The 27,765-nt window shown below is 38.9% G+C and overlaps 4 protein-coding genes across 7 annotated transcripts; 1 reads left to right on the forward strand and 3 right to left on the reverse strand.

Annotated features, from left to right (window-relative positions):
- Window positions 1-690: 690 nt before the first annotated feature.
- LOC148424720 (cell surface A33 antigen-like) lies at window positions 691-7,121 on the reverse strand. 2 transcript variants are annotated; one of them, XM_088412169.1, is made up of 8 exons: window positions 6,973-7,121; window positions 5,977-6,143; window positions 5,374-5,590; window positions 5,104-5,268; window positions 3,927-4,043; window positions 3,674-3,800; window positions 2,309-2,562; window positions 691-2,227 (listed from the first exon to the last, which is right to left on the reverse strand). In XM_088412169.1, the coding sequence occupies exons 1-8, from the start codon at window positions 7,010-7,012 to the stop codon at window positions 2,007-2,009; spliced, it is 1,308 nt and encodes a 435-aa protein (XP_088268295.1). In that variant the 5' UTR covers window positions 7,013-7,121; the 3' UTR covers window positions 691-2,006. The 2 variants fall into 2 exon arrangements, with proteins under 2 accessions (XP_088268295.1, XP_088268294.1); XM_088412168.1 differs by having other exon boundaries at window positions 691-2,562.
- A 1,366-nt stretch (window positions 7,122-8,487) lies between these two features.
- On the forward strand, window positions 8,488-13,155 carry grpr (gastrin-releasing peptide receptor). Its single transcript, XM_088413188.1, has 5 exons — window positions 8,488-8,492; window positions 9,843-10,169; window positions 10,957-11,317; window positions 11,634-11,747; window positions 12,877-13,155. Exons 1-5 carry the CDS (start codon window positions 8,488-8,490, stop codon window positions 13,153-13,155), a joined length of 1,086 nt encoding a protein of 361 aa, XP_088269314.1.
- Window positions 13,156-13,672: 517 nt separating this feature from the next.
- Window positions 13,673-21,727, reverse strand: vegfd (vascular endothelial growth factor D). 2 transcript variants are annotated; one of them, XM_088413709.1, is made up of 8 exons: window positions 20,485-21,727; window positions 16,673-16,874; window positions 15,188-15,308; window positions 14,919-14,988; window positions 14,711-14,838; window positions 14,467-14,585; window positions 14,019-14,184; window positions 13,673-13,922 (listed from the first exon to the last, which is right to left on the reverse strand). In XM_088413709.1, exons 1-8 carry the CDS (start codon window positions 20,596-20,598, stop codon window positions 13,904-13,906), a joined length of 939 nt encoding a protein of 312 aa, XP_088269835.1. In that variant the 5' UTR covers window positions 20,599-21,727; the 3' UTR covers window positions 13,673-13,903. The 2 variants fall into 2 exon arrangements, with proteins under 2 accessions (XP_088269835.1, XP_088269836.1); XM_088413710.1 differs by lacking the exon at window positions 13,673-13,922 and having other exon boundaries at window positions 14,060-14,195.
- A 145-nt stretch (window positions 21,728-21,872) lies between these two features.
- On the reverse strand, window positions 21,873-27,431 carry pir (pirin). Of its 2 annotated transcripts, none has more exons than XM_088413711.1 (10): window positions 27,343-27,431; window positions 26,592-26,688; window positions 26,417-26,509; window positions 25,011-25,091; window positions 23,944-24,150; window positions 23,787-23,871; window positions 23,089-23,133; window positions 22,703-22,785; window positions 22,572-22,638; window positions 21,873-22,497 (listed from the first exon to the last, which is right to left on the reverse strand). In XM_088413711.1, exons 2-10 carry the CDS (start codon window positions 26,682-26,684, stop codon window positions 22,379-22,381), a joined length of 873 nt encoding a protein of 290 aa, XP_088269837.1. In that variant the 5' UTR covers window positions 26,685-26,688; window positions 27,343-27,431; the 3' UTR covers window positions 21,873-22,378. The 2 variants fall into 2 exon arrangements, with proteins under 2 accessions (XP_088269837.1, XP_088269838.1); XM_088413712.1 differs by lacking the exon at window positions 27,343-27,431 and adding an exon at window positions 27,044-27,297.
- Window positions 27,432-27,765: the final 334 nt, after the last annotated feature.

The following is a 27,765-nucleotide window of genomic DNA, read 5'->3' on the forward strand; positions in this document are numbered from 1 at the left end:
ATTTTCACAATAAGAGCTATTTTGTCTTGGATCCTATTACTGGCATAATTTCAGGACAAACGTAGTTTGAAGTCGAAGTAACTGCCACCGCAGCAGCAAGCGAAATGCTGTATGACACCCCCCCATGCTATTGGTGCATAGGAGCCAACTAATGCACAATTCTGCTTCACTAGTAACGTGTGACCGAGCTGTGCCAAAACTGCCCCTGATAATAACACACTACACTAGCATGCGAATATTAATGACAATTTAAATTGATCATTTATTCGGTATTTGAAAAGATGGTTCGACATAAAATTAGAACTAGGGTGAAAGCTAAGAATGCACGGGTAAATTGTGACTTACCAGTTATTGTTGCCTCCTCTGACATCCTGCAAAATTCTTATGTTTCGTTGTATACCAGCAATACAATGACAATAACGGCAATGCGTTCTATTCAAGGGACACTGGCGTTTGTGTTACTGCTATCGGTGTACTTGTAAGCTTTAAGCCTAAATTATGTACAAAAGTACTGTATGACTATTAGTGGGGAAAACGTCTAACAAGTGAAAAAGTTGTTTTCAAAAGGGTGCAGAATTGTCTGTGGTTGAGATTCCCTTTAATTCCGAATGAAACAAATGACAATGTTAGAATTGGACAACTTTTAGACGTGTGGTACTGCCCTCTAGTGTTCGAGGTTCATTGGACAAGTTTAAAAGTATCAGCCTTACTTTATTTCAGAAAGAATACAATTTACGGTACACAGTTTTAAAAAAAACATGACACACATGCAGCATGTAGAAAACATATTTTCCAAAGATGAACTATAAAACAGTTTACTTGCATATGAAACACAGGCCTATAAAAACATAATCAAGAAAATTTGCTTTAGTGACAGATGTTTGCCATGCATTGTATCCCAACAAAGACAGCCCAATCAGAATTACATTGTACTCATTTGAAATCGCAGTGGCAGAAGTGAATGCTTAGCCACATTGATTTTACATTACACTCACGTGTGAAACGTAAGACACCGATCTCAGACAAGAACACTTAGTCCTATATACAGTTAAGAAAACATTTTTTCCAGATGCACTCAGAACAGTTTGTGACCCACTCATTTTTGAAAGAGCTGAGGAATTGGGACTTGATAAATAACATTATATTCATGAAAATATTATGCTATGAAGTGAAATATATGAAATACATACTATGAAGACAGCACTGATGAGGGAAAAACTAAGCCTATGAGTAGATTTGGAAAGAAGACAACAACTAAACAAAACCCACCAAAAGAACATGACAAAACGGCTACTGTACATATTAGAATGTTTTGTTCATGTGTTCAGCTATTATATTATTTGAAAAATCTGTAGACTTCAATGTCTACAACCTGATTAGGACTAATTTTAGACTCCAAACACTTGGTGATCTAGGTGCACTTTTTGGAGGAAGGGTGGATGGTAGTGGTGGGGAGGGGGTGAGCATAAAACCTAAAGAGGTTGGGGAATGGATGGAAATAGATATACTGGATCAGAGCAACTAATGATGAGCTATATTAGAAAAGATGTTGAGGTAGGCATTCATATTGAGATGAATTTTCAGGAGCCACACTAAAACAGGTTGGGGGGGCAGTTTTTTAACATTAAGATGCCACAAGAATGCAGCAAAGCACTATTTTGGCCTAACTCTAGCAACTCGCGTCATAAATCGAGAGACATTTATGAAAAACAAAACCAATTTGACTTAATGTTGCTAGTTACTTGCAGAATTTCTCACATTATATTATAAATTCTCATTGAAATTTTCCATAACTTTCAACTCCAACTTTAACACGCATATTTGACAAAGAACGACTGTTACAAGTGTGAGGCCGAGCTTGTAGGTTGTCAATATTTTACTTTGCTCAGAAAAGTGGCAAGCTCGCATCCGATAGAAACGACAGCCCTACCTTTTTCGCTCATTTACATTTTTAAAGTATAAAAGTCCATTCAGATGAAGGCGGGTGATCAATGAATCTAGGAGAATTAATCGTCTCTTCTGCGCGGCTTATCGGATGGGACAGGTGGTCTGTCCCGATCATCGTAAGGTTCATCGTAGCGGTCGTCATCACGGTAACGCCTATCTCTGTTTCTCTCGCTTTCGTCGTCATAGCGATCACGGCGGTCGTAGTACTTGTCGCGAGGATCTGCGCGGTCGTCACGGCGGTGGTCATCGTCATAGCGGTCATTGTATTTATCGCGAGGATCTGCACGGTCGTTACGGCGGTCGTGGTCATCATACTGCTCACGGCGGTCTCCGTATTTGTCACGTACGTCAGAATACTCACTGCGCCGGTCGGAGTAATCACTGTCCCTGTAGTCCCTACGGCGATCGTCGTAATCCCCGTGACGATCCCTGTAGTCGCTATGGCCATCGCCGGGAACCCTGTGCGGGCTTTCGTCACGTTCACCTCGATCCTCGTATCGGTCTCGAAGAGGGGCCCTCACGCTGGACTCGTCCTCATCGTTGATGCGTCTGTCATCTGATCTCTCAGCTCCATTCCTGTCCACAACTTTGTCGGGGGGCCCCTCCTCACGAACTCTGAAAAGTGAATATAATTTCACGTGACAAAATGTTTTTTTTGACTTCTTCTCTTCGTTTGGTAGCATATCAGATGGCTGCACTGCTTCTTGTATGTGTATGTTATTTTTTTCCTTGTTCAATCAGATTTTAGATGTTGTGTTAGTTATAATAGTTTTTGATTTTTAATTGTAGTTAGGTTTTGATATTTTTCCGTTTTTTGATTTGGTTATTTTTGTTTTTTAGAGTAGGTTCATTAGTTTGTATTCACTGGAGTTTTTCTAAATGTTTAGTTTTAATTTAGTGTATTCATTTTTATATTTTCTTTATTTTATTTTAAAAGGAGTATCAAGTGAATTATATGATTATTTATGTTGTTAAAAAATAAAAATTTTCAAACAATTGTTTGACCTTTCTTCTGTGCTACAGCAAGGCAAATATATATTAAATGGACCCTTGTGATGATAAGTGGCTTTAGAAAATGGATGGATGATGGGTGGATGAGAGCCGAATACTCATATATGATATTAATTTTTCATCTCGCATGGAAATTCTGAACATGTTCCATTGTTCAGAATTCCTTAAAGGGAGATGGTGTAGGATTTACAGTTTTTCATTAAAAAGGGATACATTAAACTGATTATACATTTCCAAACCTTTCAAATAAATGTGTTCTTAACAACCAACAGTATGTTTCAAATATAATCGTAGGTCTAGTGTCATTAAATTATATTACATGGGAGGCGTGGCACTTGGAGGCTTGGAGCCTATGGAGGCTGCCTTGTTATAGCTACGGACAATGGTAAATGCAGCTCCTAATGCTGTCCGTAATGAAAAACAATTTAAATCTTATCCAGTGTCCCTTCAAGAACAAGACCTTGAATGAAGCCTGACGTGGACGCACATTCACTATACAACACTCGCAAATGTTCGCATCTCAGTGGGATTGAGGTTTAAGGACATTGTATCAATAATTATGGTTAGTGTTAAGCCACTAAAAAAAAAAATCAAGGCACGAACATTTGAAAGTTTAGACGATTGCAGCGAATGTGCATTCACGTGAGATTCCTCAGGGTTTGTTCGAGGTTGCAATCGTTCTGAAGATGGTTTAGAGCCTCAAAGAAATCTTTACCCCATTGCATACTCCTCTTCTTCCTTCTTCTTTCGGCAACAGCAGCAATAGATGACGACCACCAGGATGATCAGCGCTGCAACAACTCCAGCAATTATTCCAGCTGTGGAGCCAATGTTCATGGACGCTACGCAGACAGAGTGCAATTCAAGATAGTGAGGGAAGGACGAATATGACAAATGTAATGCTGCAAAACAAATAAAAAAGGAAACAAAACAGCTGCAGACTCGGAGAAGGTAAAGCAGTTTCCTACGTGGCATGACTGTGAGGGTGATGTTGCAGCTAGCAGAGCGAATCTTGTTGCTTGAGGTGCAGGTATAGTATCCTGATGTCTCCTTGCTGATGTTGAACAGAGACAGGATTCCACCTTCTGACAAGCACAATTACAATGAAACTGTTGGACTTCCAGAAATATTCCATAATATTTTTCATGACCATGACCGGCAATCGTAGCTGCTATTGGCTAACATGCCGCAAGATGGCCGCTGTCAAGTTTTGTGTGAATGAAACTCCTTAACATTATACCTGGACACCAAATTGCCAAAATATGGTAGCAAATCACAGTTTCTGTCGAAATTAAACAACTCACTAATGTGAGATCCGTTGATGCTGAAACGCTATAAGATTGTGGCAAATCATTCTGTCAAAATGAAATTCCTAAATCCATTTCAAAATCATATAGACACAAAGATTCCAATAATAACCCAAACACCTCAACACACTCGTAGTTCCTTGACGTCAAGATGCCCCAATATGATGGCTGTTTTATTTTTTGTCTAAATCACAGGTGTCCAGTCCTTGAGGGCCGGTATCAAATGATTAGGGGCGTTTTTAAAGCTCCTACAGAGCTTGCTAATAAGCTAATCATTTGAATAGGATGTGCTCTGGAGAGAAAACTGGAAAACATGGAGGATGGCAGTCTTAGAGGTCTGGAGTTCAACACCTCCTTACTGGGCCCATGTGGGTTCTCCCCAGGCAGTTTGGCTTATTCCCACATACCACAAACATACATGATTGGTGTATTGGACGCTGGTTGTGAGTATGAAAATTGCCCTTAGGTGTGGAATTGTGTGCCCTGCAATTTCAAAGTTTAGGGATGTCCCCCGCCCACTGCCCATAGACGGCTGGGATAGGCACCTACAAGCCAGCGGCCCTAGTGAGGATAAGTGGCTATGGAAAATGAATGGATGAAACTCCTTAACTCACCAACATCATTTCTTGGCACCTAAATGGCACAGCACCATGTGTGTCGGAATCAAACTTTGACAACAGCTTATTTTGCTGCTGATATCTTGTCCAATAATTTTTACGTAGGCAAATGTGGTACTATGATTGGCGTGCTGCGTGGTAAATATATAATTGTTTTTTCCTCTTTATTTTGGTTAGAATAGGTTCGATACAGGTCAACAGAAGCTGTACGGTATACTTACTGCTGGTGGTCCTTGGGTCCTTCATATGAGGAACATTACGTGCATTCAGACTGGTCCACTCATATTTGGGTGGTGGAGAACCCTCCTCTGACCGACAGGTCAGGTTGATGTTTTGCCCATATTGTTCCTTCCCTTCGATCTTACAGATGGGTGTAGACGGAGCCACTAAAAGTAACACGGTTATAAAAACAGCACATTATTATATAATAAACAGAAACAGCTCAAACAATATGCGATGCACATTTATTTTCAATCCAAAGGAAAAACTACCTAGAACCACCAAGCGAGCAGTGTCAGAAAACGTGCCCTCCGTGTCGCCTGGGATTTGGACTTGGCACTCAAATTCTTTGTTGTCATTCAATGTGATAGAGGCAAGCATCAGGTTGGCCTTTCCCGCGGCTAGGTCGACATCCATTGCCGCACGGTTTTTGTAGTCTTTTCTGAAGTCTGTCACCGCACCAGCGGAGTAATAAGTGGCGATCACTCTCTGTTCAAACATCAGATTTTTTTATATCACTGATTGACTGTATGAAGTTCCCATGGACGAGTTCATACTAGTCAGACTCATTTGTTTTAGATGGGATTAAGCAACAAAGGCATTATGGTAACAATGTACGCAATCAATGAGAACCTAATACTAAATGATTCAGCAGTTTTTAGCAAAGGTTTGTGGTATTTTTTTACCCAGATAATCAAAGTTGATTGACATTTTAACTCAAATTAGTCATTTGCTCATTATGTATATTTTACAACAAACAAATATTTTGTGTACATGTTTCATCTATAATGTGGCAAAAAAATAGATGAAGTAAACAAAGATTAAATGTGTCCTTTTTATTTATTGCTACAAGAGACGGCACGCAAAAAACAAACCTCTTGAGCATCAACTTCTAATCCTTCCACAGACCACGTGATGATCACCAGGGGCGGCTTGGTGAATGCCGATTCAAACGAGCATGGCAACGTTACGTTGTCACCCCTGGCATACTCATACTGATCTTGTGCGATGCTCACTTGTAGGGCACCAACACCCACAGCCGCTGTAATGTCAAAACAGTCAATTGATACAGTCACCACGCTAGAACAAACATTTTTACAATGATAAATGCCAAGTAGGAGATTTCTGTTGCTTTCTCTTCATGGAGCTAAATAATGGGCCTGGGGGCGACGACAATTTTACTCAAGTCAGAAATTAGATGTTTGCACTTTAACTTACTTTAACTTACTTAAAAAAGATTTGCTACTATGTTCAAATTCTGCTAATGACTACACATTTTACAAAGAATCAAACAGAGTAAATTTCAGTTTAAGATGAAAAAGCACATTGCATATATAAAGTACATTTTGGTCATTTTATCATTTGATCTTTTTTCCTGGTACTTCAGTTTATTTGATACTTTCTCCTAATCACAGAAGTTGGATGGAATTTTACCAGTCTTTATATTAACACTGGTATTTGTACTCCTATTTAAGTGTAGCATGTGAGCAAAAGTGTAACTTACTGTATACTCTTTAGGTGCATTTCTCATATGCATTACAACAAAATGGTGGGGATTGATTACGAACACATCCAGTGCACTTAGTTGAGTAAAAGGGAAACAGCCATGTTGGGCGTTTCCCCATTTTATTGCCAAGTAGGATTTAATGTACCAAATAGAGACAGAAAAATATAGAAGTTGAAGCCCTCGCATTTTCAACACACAGGGATCTTTAATTCGAAACCATTTGACTCGTCTTCGCAAGCAAATGGAATTGATTTGATGACCTTTGAGGAATCGACGACTTCCGAGAATTAGCACGAATGAACAGGTGTTGTCTCCTAAATTAGGGGAAATGAACAACAACACAAGAACATGTACAATGACTCACTGAGATGGAGAAGAGCGATGGTGAAAATGGTACTCTCCATGGCCAAACCTGCTTGAATTGTGGCCTTACGCGCCCGCTAAACTTGGTAACGCGGAGAGCGTACCGAAACCCGTCCTGGTCGATCTGAGCACTGCTTCAGGTGAGCGGCTTCATTCTGAAATTGGTCATTGACTGACAGCTCCGTTCAGCCAATCACAGCCGCTCTTTCCGATACAGTAGCTTTCTTGTCCCGCCCACCATACGTGTTTTAGCCTGCGCGCTGCTCGGAAGTACCTTGGCTTGGGAAAAAAATACCAAGTGACTCGCATCATATTTATTAAAAGGTATATCGTGTGTTTATGTTACTCTGGCCAAAAGTGACAAATTTCGGTAGTTGGTTACTTCATGAAGTAGAGAATGAGGGGCATGTTTAAACGGGCAAGTGGGTGGTGGAGAAAACAAACTGTTTGGAGTACAAGTGTTGGAACCTGTTAGACTGGTTGCATGAGAATGTGGCCTCCGTTTTTATGGTACAGCTAAGACGGCCCTGAACTGCAAATCACTCACAAAAAAAGTAAGCAAACAAAAAAAAACAACACCTTAGAAGAGAGACGCACACAGGAAAAAGAAGCAAACATGAAAAAAGACTCAAGAAAAGCAGCATGCAAAAAGAGGCACATGATGAAAAAATCTCACAATAAAAGAAGCCCATAATAAAAAAAGAAAAACAGGCAAAAAAAGAAAGACATACGTCTTTTTGACAGCGATCTTACTCCATTAACTTATTGATGAACAAAACAGTTAGGTCAAAGAAGAAGGTTTGCACACTACCGCACTAACACCTTGATGAACACCATACGGGTCTAATTGTTCTGTTCATCAATAAATACGTGAAATAATGTGGCTGCTTCTCAACTTCTGATTGTCTGCAAGAAAATGTAAACGAAAGAAAAAACGATGCGTAAATATGTTCTTTCGTTGTAAAGCTTATGATGTAAGATCAGAACTAAAATCAGGAAGAGAATCACTAAGGCACAGAATGGCTGTGTCATTAAATCATTACAGTGTGGCATTTGTTGTGTATAATGAGCCTGGTTTGATATTTACATGACATTTCATGATAGATTTACTTTCCTTCTTGTTAGTTACTAATTGTGTTTATTGTATTTTCCCAAAGACATGAATGCATTTACAAAAGAGGATTGATCAGCAAGAATAAACTCTTCTTGGCATTTCTCATTTGATTTTTTTTCTTTCATCACTATTATCTCCTTCCTGCCGTTGCAACCTATTTTTTTTCTCCTTTGTTTTGCCGGTTCATTTCATCTTCATCATGTCCAACAAAAGAGACCAAAATTGCACCGCAGGCCTAAATCCACCCCCATATTACACTTGACTGGTCAATTTTTCTATTTTTGTGTGCATCAAAAAATATTTATCACATGTAAGTGGCATTTTGAGAGTTTCCTGATGGTTTACCTTCTTTTCATTTGCGATACCTATAAATTCCCCATCATGTTGAAGCCGTCAAGTAACATGAGGTCAGCAGAGACCCCCTGAGAAAAAGCAAATTGAGGACCAAGCATTAGAACAGGGGTCTCCAACGTACCAAACCCATTAGTCCGCTGTCGAGAATACTGTAATGCTCTTGTGAGTGTTAAAGGATTCACTCAATCGTGGTTCTCTCTGATCACTTTTTTTATTGAAAGAAAAATAGAAAAATAAAAGTTAAAAAGTACGTCTTCCAAAGCTGCTTTTTTTATTTAACAATGTACATAACAGTACGTAACATGGATGTAAAGTCTACCAGAAAAATAATAATAAAGTATAAATGTAAACGGTGGTAAAAAAAAATAAGGTGATTAAGGGTAACAGAACATTTAAAATATATAAATACAGTGAATATAATAAAGTAAAAAAAATGTACAAAAAAAACTCAAGGTCAGTTCCTTAGAACAGGTCACAGTCTTTTAATGTAGTGCTCTAATGTAGATGACATGACCTCATGACTTCTTCCTGATTTTTTTTTTTAAACCTATATCCTTTCATGGGTGACACCCAGTGTTCAGAATGAGACAACACAGCATCATTTCCTTCTGTTCAAGTCTCTATTTCACAAAGTTGTGCAATCACAGATTTTGATTGAGGCCTTTTCCTAACTCTCGATATTTGTCTTTCATTGTATTTCTTTGTTTATTTATTATGTGTTAGTATATACAAAATATATATTTTTTGAACAAATGGAAAAAAGATCATAGAAAATTTCCGTTCGTTTCATGCGACAAGGAAAAATGCTATTCTGTAGTAGGTATATCGTGATACACAGCGGGCCCGAACCAGAATTTTAACTTTATCTCTTTTTTTTTTTTTTTTAACTTTACAACAATATATTTACAGTTGACCCCTAATTGGGTTCTATTTGGGTCCAGGCCTGTAGATTTTCCTCCATGTGGCACCTGAGCCAAAATTTGTTTGACACTCCTGGATTAGAACATCAAGTCTTTCAAGATTTTTTTTTTTTTTTTACATTTTGTGAGATTTTTTTTGATGGTGGAACCCATAATATACTCTCTTTCATTCATCCATGCATTTTCTATGGTCACTTATCCTCACTAGGGTTGCTGGCTTTTTGATACCTATCCTAGGTGTCTTTGGGCAGGAGACGAGAGACACCCATGAACTGGTTGCCATCCTAAATAACATGTTGGAGCTTTGATGAGTTCCATATGATTGCTGGTGTGAGTGATTCTATTGGTCAGGCTAAGTTGCAGCCCCCTCTCACTAAAAACATAATGATGCGCTCACAAACATTGAACACAAACACAGCCTTCCCTCAATACAGCAGTTTCAGTACTGTTCAAGTCAGTGTAGATAGGAAAGTGTAAATACAGTATAAGGTCAGCAGACATGTTAAGCGTGTCAAGCGTGGTCATCGCTTCAGTCTATGGAGTCATCAGCGTGCTAGGAATCGTGGGAAACATCACCCTCATCAAGATGCTTTGCTCTGCCAGATCCATTTGCAAAGCCCACAATGTCTTATTGTCCAGTCTGGCGCTTGGGGACATTTTGTTACTGGTGACCTGTACCCCTGTGGACGCCAGCCGCTACCTGACCAGCGAATGGGCGTTTGGGAGAGCGGGCTGTAAAGTCATCGCCTTCATTCAGCTCACTTCGGTCGGAGTGTCCGTGTTTACGCTCACGGCACTCTCTGCTGACAGGTAAATACTAGACTCTCTGCTTCTGCACATCTCATTGTTATGGATGGATGGATGGATGGATGGTTGGATGATTTAGATGGATGGATGGATGGATGGATGGATGGATGGATGGATGGATGGATGGATGGATGGATGGATGGATAGATAGATAGATAGATAGATAGATAGATAGATAGATAGATAGATAGATAGATAGATAGATAGATAGATAGATAGATAGATAGATAGATAGATAGATAGATGTGCGATTGATTTTAGTTGCGTACACGGGGGAGACACATTTCAAATGGTTAAGCACTCTCTAAGAGCAAAAAAAAGATTAGAGATTAGAGATTAGATTAGAGATTATTTCAATAGTATGAGAGTGTTTCAGTTGTGTGCTTGAGAACATTTCAGTGGAATGTGTGAGGGTCATACACAGGAAAAACTTGTAGCAGTTTTTTTTTTTGTTTTTTTTCCTGGACTGACCAATAGGATGTGCCATGTCTCTTTTATAAGTATTTTCTATGAGGTCTTACTAGTCTGTCATTCTAATTCATGCACAAATATGAATTCTTGAACAAAATCCACCCATTTTCATTCATGTCAGACGCTGGTCATTTTACTACTTATGGTTGACTAAAAATTACATAAGAGTTGCTCAGGGCTCAAATAAATATTGTAAATATTGTTTGAATGGGGGCACACATACCTCAAAGAAAATATTTGACTTGACTTCTCCTATAAGATGGATTTCAAGAACACTGAAAAATGCTTAAACCGCTTTCCATATATTCCGCTCAATCAGATATAAGGCTATTGTGAGGCCGTTGGACATTCAGGCACCAAGTTCTGCCACCAACACTGTACTCCGAGCGGCGCTCATCTGGATCATGTCTCTTGTCCTGGCAATTCCTGAGGCCGTCTTCTCTGATCTCCACGTCTTCAACGTCCCATCTACCAACGAGAGCTTTGTGACCTGCGCTCCATATCCCCATGCTGGAGAGCTGCACCCCAAGATCCACTCCACTGTCTCTTTCCTCATTTTCTACATCATCCCACTGCTGGTCATAGCAATGTACTACACCGTCATTGCTGATAGTCTGATGAGGAGTGTAGACAACTTGCCTGTGGAGGGGAAAATACATACAAGCCAACAGGGGAGTTTTGTTTTAGAGCTACAATGAAGCTCTATTTACCTTGGGGATGAGTTCCAGACTTAAGAAAAAAAGTGATAGAGTTTGTATAGTTTATTTCTTACTTACAATTTAGTTACAATAACTGCAAACCTTTAAACAAAACTCTAATTTACCACTTTTAAATCTGCTATTTAATGGGGGTGCTAAAGGTAAAATGTGATGTAGTGAGGGGTACATTGTGTTGCATTGCATTAGTGTAGTCTTCATCTATTTTACTGAAGTGACTGAGAAAGCTATTTCAAACTATAGCATTGCTCTTAAATGTGTAGTTTCAAACATTCAACAGGTCGAGTCAAGAAAACGCTTGGCCAAGACTGTGTTGGTATTCGTTGCCCTCTTCGCCGCATGCTGGCTGCCCAACCACGTCATCTTCTTATACCGCTCCTATCACTACTCGGAGGTAGGCATAATACACTTGTAAAAAAAGGTACAAATACAATACACACACTGTATTAAATCTTCTCCTTTTACAAATATAATAGTCAGTGTTATTTACATGAGGCACTTTAGCTCTGATAGTGCCTTAAACAAGCAGTTTCTTAGGGGTGATCTACTATCCAGCCATCCATTATCTGTAGCAGCTTATCCTTACGAGAATTGCAGGCTTGCTGGTGCCTATCCCAGCAGTCTTCGAGCAGTAGGTGGGGGGACACCCTGGACTGCCTGCCAGTCAATTGCAGGGGTTATTTACTAGTGTGCCTCTATGATAATAAATCTTTTTGATGATGACACAGATCTATTCTATTTGTGTCTTGCATAACTAGAGGAGAATAAACAACACATTACTACACAGACATTGAACTGAATATCAACGAACGATATCAAATAAATGCTAAAATAGCTTTCCATAGCCACAGTTAGCTTTGCCATTAGAATTTAATAAAACCATTTTTTGACAGTCATTTTGGAAATGCAATCGAGTAAATACTTCAGTACATTATTGTGGAAAATATTTGGTAATGTTTTAAAGATGCAGGTTCCAGCTACTTTAATTGACATTTTTTATTCCATTTATTAATTAAAAATGATTATATATGTTACTTTATTATTATTCACAATGAATGTATTCACCAAATTGAGATCTGTGTGTGAACACTGCTGTACATGCCACAAGATGGTGTCAAAACTCTTTTCTCTTTTTTTTCAAGGCTATGACCAGACAATGAAATGCCTTCCTGCACTCTAAAATTGTTTCTTGGTCCTAAGATGTCACAAATTTAGAACGATTTTCCCTGAACACACCAGTGCAAAAGCATTTTAAGCATGTGGCTCAACCAATTTCATATAAAAGTCATTAGCTTTGAATCTGTGATTTTATTTTCATATTAAATAAGTGTCTAAATTGGCAATGATCTTTTGAGGTTTATGACATATTAGCTATGTGGAAAAAGCTAATCCCAAATTCCACACCCATATGTCAGACATTTCATGGTGGATAAAGGTTGAAATGATGGCTATGAATGACATTTTTTAAATTTCCAGTTGCATAACTGTATTCATCACTACTTTTATGTTCATTCACCCGTTAGGTGGACACGTCCCTGAACCACTTTGTTTGCAGTGTTGTTGCTCGGATCCTGGCTTTCACCAACTCCTGCTTGAACCCTTTTGTTCTTTACCTGCTCAGCAATACATTCCAGAAACAGTTCAAGGAGCACCTCTGTTGCTGCTGTTGCAAGATCATCAAAGCATCTGCACAGAGTCCAAATCATGACATCTGCATGACCTCTGTGCCTCCCACACGCCACTGCATGGCTAGTGTGAGCATAATGAATGTTAGGCTGGGCTACCAGGAGGATTTTGTGTGAATATACAAGGGTGCCTTACATGCCATCTTTTAACTTATGCTCGTAAATCTGGCTATCTGTCTGTCTGGCTGTCTATTGTTTTTGAATGGTGCAGTCAATCGAATTTTCACAGATACTTAACGAAGTAAAAAATAGGAAAAAGACTTGTGAAGATAATGTACACATGTGCATGACATGGGTGCACGTAACGTGTTGCTCTTCAACCATCATAGAACATGTGGTCACTGTCAATATGAAAATGTTATCTACATTTTTGGGGATGAATGTTAAAGAAAATGGTTTCATGGAAATGCCGAATTTTTTTTAAACATGTTAAATAATGTACATATGTGCATGAGATAGATGCAAGTACTGTATTGCTCTTCAACCAACATATCTGATCACTGTCAATATGAAAATGTTATTTACAATTTTGGGGGATGAATGTTAAAGGAAGGAGTTTCACGGAAAGGCAGTTTTTTTTTGTAAACACATGAAATAAATTCAGAGCAATAATCCACAATTTCATGAGTCTAAATTAGAAAAAATAATATTTTTATAATCTATATATTCAGTGCACAAACAACAAATGACAAAATTCAAACATTGATTCAAACATAAGATCAGCATGTTAATCGATTAACATTGTCCTGTGACTGATTGTCATCTTGTTAAATTTAGTGATTTGCATAAATAGTTCTGTAAATAAATTATGTGCCTCTATTTTTCTGCTTCCAAAAGAATGGTCTGCAGGTTGTCCTATTTGCTGCTACATGGGCCACTTACATCTGCCATGAGGGGGAAAGAGAAAACACACATGCATTTAGACACAGTCAGGTCCACTGCAAGGTTCTCAGTATGTCAAGGTCCTGTGTGCGCAATACCTGCAGGAGGAGGGATCAAAACGTTGATGCCGATGAGAACAGATGGAGCTGTTAAGGTGACAGCGTTGAACTGGCCTTAGTTGGGTGGGTGGCTCAGCTCGCGGAACGCAGTCACAACGATCCACGTCAATCTCACAGTCGGGCATCCATGAAGTCAGAGGAAACTCTAAACAGGACCTAATTATATTACACTTGCTGCGAGATTGGTGGAATATAAATTTGCCTAAAATTATGGATTAATGACTGACAAGATTGTTGAGCATGTTTGTGGTTGGGAGAACATGTCCCTAAAACAGCCTTAAATATTGCAAGAGAAATTTTGCAACTATGTATGCTATAATCATTTTTGAATCAAAAATCAATTATGACTCAAATTATGACTCAAATCGTGAGACAATCAAAGATTCCCAACCTTCTGCAACAAATAAATCCATAAGTAAACGCTCACCTGGTCTACTACTCGAGGGATATGGAATGCATCTGTCACTTGCACAATCCCATATCCAACCGCTGACGCAAAGTCTTCTGGAATTTTCAGGCTCTGAAAGCTGTTCAATCAGTGAGCAACTGGAGAAAAAAATAAAAATAAAAATAAAAACTAAAAAAATCAGGCATATTTACAGCATACTGTCCAACAACCAAAGCTATATCCGCAAGCATTTAAGAGAGTGGAGTGACAGAATTAGACTCACCCACTGGTCCTCTGCGGCTGAGCATTACGCCGTATAATGGCCGGCTCCATGCATCTGCATTCTGTATGATTTGCTACTTTTATTAGCACAGGCTCTGGTACAAATTTGAATGGAATCACGCTTAGAACCTGTAGTACACAAAACGTGTGTGACTACTTTAACCTACTCAAAACTTGAATGCTATTGAGAAGTAAAATGACACACTTACAGTTTTATTAACCAGGATTGTACTTGTGTTTCGGCATGTGACACCTTCTTGATTGCAGCAGCCGCCGCACCTGTCAGAAGGAAAAAAAAACGTCACTGAAACACAATCTGTCCACTTGTGAGCGGAGATGTCTTACTAGTAAGCATGAAGAGCGAACTAGTAAATGGACCTTTAGCTGGATATCAAGGACAGCATATAAATGTTCCAGAATTCATAGAGTGATGGACATTACGTCAACAACATGGAAGAGGTTTTTGCGCTAAACAAACCTGTGGACAGACACGCAAGGTGGCTTGAAGAACATGGACGGGTCAGTGCCCAGTTCCTTGGCCACATCCACACACGTCTCTCTTGGCATGCATTGCGTCCTCTGCCACTCCTCATCTATGGCTACATGGAGACATTCCGTGAAGACAATTGCACCAAATTGCCTTTCACATGCTGAAATGCTGTCATACACACGCTCATGAAAGAATTTAAGTAGTGTCATGATCACATTTTTAGAAGTGTGCAGTATGTGTGAGTGTGAGCATTTTAGTAATTTGTGTGAAACCATTTCTTAATGTATGTGAACAAATAATTCAGTACTGTAAGAATGTTCACATAGTATTTGTGGGCAAAAATAATCAGCGCGGGGAGCAAGAGTGTTTCAGTAGTTGGAAAGAATTCATGCACAAACATTGTAGTCGCAAGTGAGTGCACGTCAGTTTCTCATGTGAGAGTGCTTTTGTAGTGAATGAGAGCATAGTTGAGAATAGTGGACCCTCGGATTACAGCGTCCCTGGCTTACGTTTTTTTCATGTTGCGATGTGGAATACAGATTTTTTTTCATCCCTTCTTTAAGGTATTTTCCCCACTTAGCAACATAAACAACTGTATTTGTGTTGTTTTGGCTACATCTGCAGGCGTTTTTAGGTAATTGCCCTTATTTTCTGTTGCTGTCAATGCCTCCATGCAACGCGTCACTATAATGATGGTCTGCTATTGGTCTGCGTCACCTCACGGAGATGCTGGTCTGCTATTAGTCTGTCTCAATCGTTTCGAAATGGCGGAATGGTAAAGCTTTGTTCTATCGTGAGTGGTTACAAAACCGTATTTATAGTGCATTTTATTGCTTAATTCAAACTTGAATGGGTTAGCCATGGGTCCCAAGATTGCTAGTGATGTTAAAGAGAGAAGTAAGAAGATGATTTATATGGAAACGAAGCTGGAGATACGAAACTAGCCTAGCCTAAGCTACCCTTACTAGAGAATATGGGCATAACAAGCACATAATTATTATAATTTTTACCATCATTTTTATTTATGATGTTTTCTGATTGTATGCATGTCTATTATATATACGTAGCAGTTGCTATACTATTTTGCTACCAATTTTCAATATGTATGTACAATTTTGATGTTTTTACCTGGGGTTCTAAATGCACTAGCTATTTAACATAGGTTTGGATTGCCCGCCATACAGTAAATTCACCTTACAAGCCCAACCGCGGAACGGATTAATCTCGTGACATGGGGGCCCACTGTATATGAGTTTAAGTAGAGCCTATGAGAGCGTATCACTAGTGTGTATTTATATGAAAGCAATAACTTGTGTGAGAGGTATTCGTGTTGTTTATAGAGGAAGTGTGAGAACATTTCCTCAGTGCCAACAAAGTTTTTCATTCGAATATATGAGAGAATTTCCTTTGTGAGAGGTAAATCTAACATTCAGACCCTGCAAGCTCAGAAAAACTCGACATGAGCTATTCTACCTTTGAGTATCTCCAGGCTGTATGATTCTGCGGCGTAACGGGTTGAGCGGTGGGAGCCGGCCGAAGGTGGCGAGAAGAGAGAATCTGACTGCTGTAGTCTCATGCGGCACTTCCACAGCTTCCAGTCGGGGAAGTCTGCAAGTCTGAGCAGCTCGTCAAGGCTGGAGGCTGAGCGCACCTTCCTCTCCCACTGCTTCATTACCTGCACAGACCACTCACTGTCATCTTTTCATTTACGCTACATGGCTACAAACAAGCTGAAAACGTAATTAAATTGAACAAGGCGTAAAGGTTATGAAAGATCTAGGTTTACACTCAACAGCTGACTTGTATGTATTAAAGCTTTGTTAATTGTATCATTTTGGTTGACCTGATGGTCAACAAAAGAGAAAAGAAAAATTGTATACCGTACAAACCCCAATTTCAATAAAGATGGAATGGTGTGTAAAGCAAGGATAATGATGATGATAATAAAGGAGAAGTGAAACTGCATAGGGCTCAGGGAAAATACAAACTTACACTGATCCTTCCTTTTGAATGTGTATTGAATTGATTACACAATAAAGTCAAGTTATGTCCCGCTCAAACTGATAAAACTTTTTTTTTTTTTTGTCAAATATTTTGTCTTAAAAAATGTGAGGCTGACAAGAGAGTCCAAAAAAGGTGGGGTGGGGAAATAAACAACATTTAAAGATATGAAACGCTTAAAAAAAACAAAACAAAAAAAACTAAACAAACACTTTTTTGCAAGATGAACAGGTAAACTGGAAACCCGTGAGTGTCATGATTGGAATTTAAATGAGCATACTTGAAACTTGGCTACTTGTTCAATGTGACAAAGTCAAACAGAAAAAGGCAATGTGGGGTCTGACGAGTCCACACGTCAAATTTTCTTTTGAAAACATGGATGTTTTGTCCCCCAAGCTAAAGAGGAAAAGGACCATGCGGATTGGTACAGGCACAACATTCAAAAGTCAGCATCTGGGAAGTGGGTAGTTGGGGTGAGTGGTGTTATTTCTTAGTGACTATGACAGCAAATGATGGCTTCATAGTAAAAGAGTGTGATTACAATATTGACCAGTTACCATTTAATTTTGACCACTGTTGTTTTGCAGGCATCATACACAAAATGAGTAAATATTTGCAAAAGAAATATACATTATTGTCAGGGGGGTGCACGGCGGGTGAGAAGGCCGGCATGGTTGCGGAGGAGGAGGACCCAAAAGCAGGGGGGTGTCGAGACAGGGGCTTGATGAAATCCATATTTATTAACAACGAACGGGAACGAAAGCGGTAAAAACAGGATGGCAAAAAACTAAGGGTGCAGGCAGGCTGATAAAACCGAAAACAAACACTACGGGCAGGCTGGCGGGAAAACACGGAGCTGATGGATGAAGGGCGAGACGGGACTACGAAAACGCGACAGAGAAATATGACATGACAAGACAATGATCCGACAAGGGCTGTAACAGAAGCTAGGTTTAAATACATTCACAAACTAACCAGAAACGCACGGCAGCTGGGCAGGAACAATAGGCAAGGGGAGCGGATTGGCGGACACGAGGGGCAGGTAACGCGGACAGGTGGACTAAATCAGAACTAACGCAGGGAGACACGAAAGGAGCAGGAGCAGAACCATATATGAAAACAAAGGAGCGGAACCCCTCAAAATAAACCCACAACCCAAAATCCAACAAACCATGACAATTATTATAACTTTGAGATTTTTTTTTGTTGGTAGTGTATTCAATTTAATTGAGGTGGATTGAATAGCTAGCCATTGTAGCCTGTTTGTATTGATGTTCTGTTATACAGCATCCCTGCTTTACTGGATTTCGAGTCTGTCATTATGCATTTACACATTTGGTCTTACACAAGGCTGAAACAATTTATCTTCGAGGGCTGGGTCAGTATTAAGAATCTGACCACAATATAGCCAAGTGTATGCTCTCCAGCATGCTACTGGCTTTGCAGCTCTCTCTGTCAACACTTCTCACTCTCAAGTGCTGCGTATACTCACTTACATAACACATCTTAAAATTGTGATGTCAAGCCCACAAATCTTTGTCAAAATCTGGGTTTGCTCGACCGGCACACACGAGAGCCGCACGCGCTGAATGAGAGGCCACGCAGTCGAGATTGAATTTTTCAGGCACATACGCTAATGAAACCACTCTATTACACACCAAAATGCTCTTATACACAAACCCAGAATTCTCATTCACACGACCGAACTGCATACTTTACTAATAAATCTATTTCAGGATGTGAGAGAGAATTTGAACTTTATGTATGAGAATATTGAGCTGTTGAGAGTCTTTCAGTAGTGTTAGTAAAAAAATTCTGTAATTGTGAGAGCCTTGAAATAAAAAAAAAGAATAGGAAGGAAAGAAATTAACAGAGCATGTATTTGAAAGTTTCATTACTGCATTTAAGAGCATTAGTGAGCATGAGAATTAATTTTGAGTTATGTTGCTGTCGGAGCCTCGAGCACATGTGAGGATGCAGAGGCAAGCTGTGACTATAGCTCTTGAACAAAACCGTGACACAATTATGTGTAATTTTGGCAAAAGGAGCGTTATAATCTTTGAACAGAGGTGCATTCAAGGCCCAATGAAAGTGTGAGTGGAGACGCAGTGCCATGTATTAATTTTGTGGCTGAAGCATGAAAGTGACTATGTTTTCTCTGCCACTAATATAAAAGTAACAAAGATTATATGCACTTTTTGCCTAGATGATTCGTGTCAGCTAATGAGAACCAGCTTGTGAGAGGATGATGACGATATTGAAGGGGGGAAGTGAACCAGCATGTGACTGGGAGAGAAAAATAATGAGATCAAGGTTGAGAAAATGCAAGTTGGGAAAATTATGATCAAACTTTGACTGTCATTGACTCTAACATTATAGATTCCACTTTCAGTTATTCATGAAAATCCTCAAACATTATACAGTGTCCATGGACATTTATTTACTTAACCCTAGAAAACCCACACATCATCTGTGTGTGTTACATGTGTATTTGTTTATAATATTTTACTTTATTATTGTCTACTGTCAGTGCTCGGAAAAAACAAAGCAAAATTACCTTTTTAAATCATACTATGTTGATTTTTCAGATCACAGAAAAGGCTCATTAGAACTGGTAGTCTGTTTTGGCAAGTCTGCGAGTTTCCCATTTAAAAAGAGAACCGGTGCATTTTTGCTATGTTCGGCTATGGTCAAGCATGCAGTTGACGCACCTGTCTTATGAACACATAAATGTATCTGTGTACGTACTTCTAACTACAGCAGTGGTTTTCAAATGGGGGTACAAGTAACTCATGACAAAGAACTCCCTGAGAATCTAGAAAAAAATTCAGAAGACCTCTCATTTCAGTAGGTGAAGGCCCTTCAGGTAGTATGTGAGATTTTAACTGGGATTATGCAGGTATCAGAAAATGTAATACATTTTAATTCCGTGACAAGAACAGTTGTTTTATTATCAAGAGCAAAATAATAGGAACATCAAGCAACATTTTGCTAGATTGTCATTGTGTTCATTTTGCAAAGCATTTTATGCTTTTAAGTTATCTTAAGTTTTATTGGGATGCACATTATAATTTGTGACGCAAATGTCCAGCAAAAAGATCTTCTGCATGTATCCATTCATGTTCTACTTGCTCAGCTATCCTTTCATTATCCATCTGCACAACCCATTTTTTGTAGATCTACCACCATCCATGCTATTTAATTTTGCAGTGCTGTCCATCCATCCGTCCTGACCTGCAAGTAAAACTCCTGCACATTAAAACAAAAAGGTTCATGCCACTCACCCTACTTCCAGCTTCTCTTTGCAGACTGAAGCTCCCATTGATGCAGCTGAGCTCCACCAGCAGAGTCACCAAGCAGGAGGTTCGATAAAGTGTCCGCTTCATCTTCACCATCATCCCCTCCGATCCTCTGCTCTGGCCTCTTAAGAAACACTTACTCTGAACTTGTCTTCCTTTTCACAGCTGGCTCCCTCTGACTGCCAGACCATCTGACCTCCTCAGTGTATGCGCAGCGTAAACTCACAACTTTGCTGTGTGTGTGTGTGTGCGTGAGCCAGACGCAACCTGTCACAAAAGCAGCCCCCTGACGCCCACAAGCCAAATGGAGGGGTTTTAAAACTTGAACGTCTGATTTGTGCAGCTTTGATGCAGGGTTCACTTGAGTAAGTAGGCAACAAGCTACAAGCTGAAAATGACCTCATAAAATTTAAAGAGTACCTTGAAGGCTTCTTCTCCTTTTGTCCAAATGGAGCCAGCAAAAGGGCCTGAGAGAGTTTCAGACTGTTCCATCTCTCTTTGGTTATAAACCTGTTAGTCATCGGCTGCCTTACACTTACTGCACCGCATTATCTACACAGTGCATTTTTTCCCACCGCATTATTTGGTTCTTGCTCTCATCCTTTCCTCCCAATTCTGTTAACTCCCATTATCATGTATTTCTTCTGCGCACACCCACAAGCACTAACATGTGTTTTAAATGTGATCCAGACCACTGTTACATGGATAACCAGCACCGCCCCAAGTCCCACAGATGACACTCCTTCTTACTCGGAAGAAATTAAAACTAAGAGGAAAATACATTCACTGGAGACACTTCATTAGGTCCCCTTGTACAGCGTTGCATGAACAATTTTAGATGAAAATGTTGACATGCAGTCACAGTCATCAAATTATCAGCTGTAAGTCTTCATTACAGTTTTATCTTATCAACTGGCGGACTAAAAAACAGAAATCAAGTAAAGACTAATACAAGAAGTATATTGTAGAATAAATAATTTAATACAAGTTTGCATTAGGATTCGTTCATTTGTGCTGGTAAAATGCCTAATTTATTAGTATACAAATAAGAAATAATATCCCTTCATCCATAATCTTAACTGCTTACTCTAACGCGGGTTGTGGGCAACTGAAGCCTATGCTGGAGTGTTCGAGCAAGGGGAAGGATACACCGAGCTGTCGGCAGCCAATCCCAACGCATACAAAGATAAACAATTATTCGTACTGCCACACACCGAAAGACAATTTAGAGTTTTCAATTTACCTACCCTGGATGTTTTTGGAATGTGGGTGGAAACCAGAGTGTTCGAAAAAGACCCACTCCTCTCACAGAGGATGTTTAACCCACACCATGTCCACCAGTCTACCACCGTGCCACAAAGAAAAAAAATATGTTGAGTAAAATTCAAATTTTTATTAGTTTCACATAATTGTATTGTGTTGCGCAAAAAAAATCAATATTGTCGTACTAGTTTGTGAAAGGATCACTAAATAAAACCTACAAGTGACATATTACAGTGGCTCAACTTTAGTATGCTGTATGTGCAACAAATTTTAATGTAATCAATATTTTTATTATTTTTTATTCTTTGTAACTTTGTATGTGCAGTGATAATGTTCAAAGTGTGCATTACAGTGGCATACTGGGGCTTATGATAAATATACTTTTATTAATAAAACCTATACGTCTTTTCATTTTAAACACTTGGGTATGCTGTGCTACTGTACTGAACCAGTTTTTATTTTTATTTGTCAGAAGGCATTTGTTATATAAAAATGTTTTAAAACCACTGTGCTATAGTCATTGTTAAAATGGAATGTAACATGCACATTTATCATGTGAATTAAATATAATGAAAAATAAACGCTAGAAGCAAACTATTTTTGTAAAAGATAGTGGTCAAAAAGAATATCCGATTTTAGATTTCCAATTTAAGGCCCGCTCAAAACCATTTTGACCTTTTCTATAATCGCTGATTGCCTGGTTGATCTCTTCCTGTGTGTTCATCACAAATGGACCTGATGGGCAAACACATGATACCGTTTGTTCCTTTGAGTATACACATCAGAATGTTGTGGACAAACAAACATACCGTGCTTCACCACAGGCTCATTGATGGGTTCCCCAGCTATCAGCACAAAACGAGAAATGTCGGAACCCTGAAGAGAAAATACGTAAAAGAAGTGGATTAAAGCAGAATGACTGAGATAATGTATGTCATACCTTGTTTTCAAATTGAACACTATCCCCATCTCCAAGAACCACTGTGTGATGGGGCTCCACATTCTGCTGCTCCTCATCGGGTCCTTAAAAACAACAACGCACAACAGGAACATCTCAATCACATTAAAGTGTCTGAAAGTGATTGAAGTGTCTTGCCCAGGGACACGACACATGACTCAGATTGAGATTCGAGCAAGCAACCCTTCCGTTACTGCTCTACTCCTGTTTTTTTTAATATGGTCTCTCTATTTTGCAGATTTTCAACTATCGCTGAGCAGTCTAAATGAGTTTGACTGTATAATATTAAAGTGAATTGTATACTTGAATGCAAATCTTACATAAGGAGTAAAACAAATGTAATTCTTGTTCTAAATCCAGGCACTCACCAATATGAATGGTTCCTGACAGAGTGTAAATGAATGCAGTCCATCCTGTGAAAATAATAACAATTATTAAAAAAAAAAAAAAAAAAAAAGTATTTGAAGGGATCCAGTCATTTTCAAAGGTAAAAAGCACAATTTGTGTCTATAATTAATTTCGTGATTCAATAATTTTTCAGGGACAGTTAATACCTTTAAAAACTCATTTTGCCACTTGCTATGGACTGAAAATGAAATCACGTGTACTCAGGGCTCAGATAATAACCAAACATTGCTCAGCTTAATACATATAATAAATACAAGCGAGCCGTGATTAGTCGCTACCCAAGCCTTGAGCACATGTGATGTCATTTTACATTGACAGCAATTGGAAAAATGTGTTTTTTAATGCATTAATTGAACATAAAAATAGTTAACAAATGAATTAGACCAAATCAACTTTTTTACATTTCAAAATGGTGACATAAGTAAGGTTGAGTGGAATGGACTACATACACCGAACAAAGCAAGAGATAATTCCTTTATACTGTAAATCAGCTATCACAGCCAAAGCAGTCCAATCTGCTAAATGAATATCTGAGTTACTTTGAAACTTGATTTCTCCAGTTGGTCGAAACAAATCTTTTACGCAGACCACAGCAGAACGATTTCAAGAACCAAATCACTTACACACAGACACTAAATCCAATATGACTATTATTTACCTGAGGGGATTGGCTGCACATGCCGGGCACCAGTCTTCAGTACAAAATCCAAATACATTGTCGGTGTCCTTGTGAAGACTTTGGACTGTACGATACAATGTGAAATCAATGCACAAGCAAATATAATTCATTGAATAAAGGGCAAACAAGCAGGCACCTTTGCTCCTAGGGCTTCTCCAGAAATCACAGCCACGGTGACTCCTCCCTGGGATGGTTTGGGGATCTCAGAGCTCCGTAGATCCTGATAGGCTGGTTCCACCATCTTATTTTGCCTTGACAGGTTCACCCACAGCTGCAAACCCACCACGGGTTCCTCAGACATGGGCATCTCAGCATGAACCACTCCCTGTCCTGCAGTCATCCACTAACCACACACACACACACAAACACAATTTTACAGTACATTGCAGTTGTAAACTACCTATTAGAAGAACAGTAAATAAAGTCTAAACCTAATTAATCCTACTGTTCATCAAATTTATCTATATTTATTTCTTGTTCTTGGTGTTAATTTAAACCCAAATTTTTCAAAGTACTGAAAATATAATTAAATGTGTTTCCCAGATACATTATATGTTTGTCAGCTATCCAATGTTTTGAAGATGCCATGAGACAGCGACAAAACAGTTTCTTTATGAGACGAGGCAGGGGTAAGGCAAAATGAAGGTTTCTGCTTATTTCAAGGTGGCTCCTTAGAACCACTTTGCCGAAACGTGACAATGCAGAGGTTCACTATATATGATTTCAAAGTACATTTTTATTCTAATATTATTACTATTATTAATTATTATTAAAAGCATCTGGAATGAAAACAGTTTCAGTTATCAAGAATAATAAAATGCATAATTTGTGAGGTCAAGATCATTTGAAGAGTAAAACCATACATTCTCATCATATAACTTTTATGCCATAGAAAACATTAATTTTGGTCAATTTTATGTTTATACGTTTATGAGTCAATCATGTTTCACCCCCAAATAATAGCAATATAAAAACTGAGAAACATTCCTAAATTTAGTAATTACAAATTTAGTAATTACAAAGTAAAAACAGCAATTTGTAACATTAATAACTGGTGATTTCATAAGCTTTGAAGACAAGGTAAGTAACTTTTGTTTCTTTCTGCTCACATAATAACTTAACTTTCTAACAAATGTACACTGCAGATATTGTTATGACTATTTTCTTCTGAAATTTAGTCCAAAATCGCTGAAAAATATTTACTTGCAGATCTCCAGGATGCAGTTTCCCTGAATAGCCACAGAAGTCTTCATGAGCTATGACGCCTTCCAACACGTACGTTACCTGTTTGAGGAACACAGCAAAGGTGTGAAAGGGAACAAAGCATATATTAAAGCAAGCATGATCTACTTCCCCATTAGTCTCCCTAATAAGTGAGAAATGGTCATTGGAACAAGTTCATTGAGACAGATAAGGCCTCCACCAACAGCTTCCATCTGGAAGATTAAAGCACTTTTCATCTTGATCTGAGGACATTTTCAAGGGAACAAAATGTCACAACATCTAACAAAAGCACAACACTGTGGCTGACCAATGGAGATGGACACGCTGACCATATAAGAAATGTCGGTCCCCTTATTTGCCCCTGGGTGCAAATTGAATTGGTCATTGTCTCACTAAGGGTGGCGTGATCACAACAGTGGTGGGATAAGTGCAGAGGTCAATTTTTATGGACACCGCAGAGGACCTAATTGTCTTACACCATAAAACATTCTAAGAACACATCTCTATTTTAAAGTATTTCTTCACATTTATGCTCACTCTTGTTCGCATACTTCTGCACATAAGAGGCAAAGTGGGTTTGCTTCAAGGTGTTTGTCACACCCATTTGAAATTCAAGACTGATGGACACATAAAACAAAAACATTATAAAGTTAAACACCAAAACGTTCAAATAAACTATATAATTTAATCAAACAAAAGTTCCCATGATTATTGCTAACATACAATACAAAATGTACACCGGCATAGAAATATAATAAACAACTTTCAAACAAACAACTTTCTGTATCAAATACGGGTGACAAATGGTGACCATGAAGAACAAACCAACAAACTCAACCTCCTTGTGGAGATAATCACATAAGGTGAAGAAGTGTCATGTTCTGGGCATTGCTCATGCAGACAGTACTTTATGTGTGTGTGTTCCTTTTGGTTGCCCTACTTGTCAAAAGAAGTGCTGAGTTTGGGGTCGTGAATTCAATGGGGAACATCTGAAAGTTGGACTTCCTACTGTGAGCCGCCTGTGATCTTTCAGCACAGCTGCATCTTCTCTAAAGTCAACTGAGTGTGAGCAAACACACCTGCAGAAAGGCACGCTGTGAGTACAGCCCTAAACACGCACATAGGGAGATTAATCTGGAATGTTTGTGATAAAATTGTTTTAAGTTTGTGTTGATAGATACAGCAAAACTCCTTGAATTTTTGCTATTTGCAGGGAATCCTGACTAAGCGCTGCCACAGTAATGAATGCCTATCCTATCATTTTTGGAATGAATACAACTACTACTACTACTACTAACAAAAACAATAATAATTCAGTAGATTAAAATATAATTTATATAGTTTAGGAAATTGAGTGGTAAACCTTTTCAAAAGCCCAAACCTACCGTTTCAAAACCTCTGTGAGGGTGGTCTGGAAAACCTGCAGGCTTACTGACACGAAACTCATCTAGCATCAGAAAAGGATCCAGGTTCTGCAACTGCGAGAGACATTTGAAAAGGTACATTGAATGCAGAATGACAATTGATGGATTTAGAAAATAATGATAACTCGTAATATACCTCTTTTCTACCGATGCTTCTGCGAACACGAGCACCATCTCCCTCACCCTGCTCAACACTGAGTACAGTCTTCTTTACTTTTCTCATGACCATTGTGCTGTAAAATATTATCGTTTTAGTAAATCCACGACTGGAAGTAAGATGTTGTTTCAATATTATTTAAGAGTCATCAACATTATTGTAAATGTGAAGAATTGGGGGGCCTGGAATTAACGGTATGAGTTCGGAGCTTGGTTCCCCCTTTTCCTTGTTCACATGATTTATCACTCACTTAAATTAAGACCCACACTTCCCAGCATGCAATGTGCCAAGTCTGGCCCAAGAAATCACTTGACTAGCAGAAGAAAATCTTAAGATAGAGCACAACCACGCATCATGAGGAAGAATGACCAGCGGTAGGTTGAGGGGAAAAAGAAAGAGGGGGGGAAAGGTGTCAATTCAGCCCGAGTCACCTGATCACTAATCCCGAGAGTCGCGAGTGTCTGACGTCATCGCCGTGCTGAATTTAATACCCATTTGCTGTTCGAAAATAGTGAAATGCGGAATCACGTCATGTGATTTTAAACAAAAACAAAAGTCAATTAAAATTCCCTTCTTCGCTGCATGTTTTTGACATGCGTCTCCCCGCGCACGAGGATGTTTCAGACGCGAGGAAAGTCATGTCTGAAAAATGTGGTCGAAGCAGGCTTTATATAGTTCTAGACACGAGTAAACAATATTTTATTACTGCAGTTATAGTACATGCACTCACCTTATGGTAGTGAATCAAAGTAACTATTTGCTGACCACTTGCGCCACCAAAACACGGAAGTCATTCGGTGGGCGGAGCTGCGAGTCAGCATGACTCAGCTATTTTTGAGCACGCTAAATACAGTATTTATTGTGTCCCTTAATAATGTAAATAAATCAAATACTGTAGTATACTTTTCACTCCAAAACTGATTCATTTTTTAAAGAAAAGTAAAAAGTACCCAAATGTTGTTAAAAAAAATAATAGCGACGGACTGTACAAATAACCTCTCCACACCCTAAACATTTTCCTCTTGTTTATTTGCTCACATAGTGCTTGTAATGAGAAGAACCAAACGACACCAAATTGTGACAGGGTAATAAAGTAATAACTGGTATTTGACATCAGATACTGCATGAGCAATAAACATTTGAAAATGCAGAT

The sequence above is a fragment of the Hippichthys cyanospilos genome, chromosome 4 (assembly GCF_059441005.1).
Source record: "Hippichthys cyanospilos isolate Australia breed blue-spotted pipefish chromosome 4, RoL_Hcya_1.0, whole genome shotgun sequence".
NCBI lineage: Eukaryota > Metazoa > Chordata > Actinopteri > Syngnathiformes > Syngnathidae > Hippichthys > Hippichthys cyanospilos.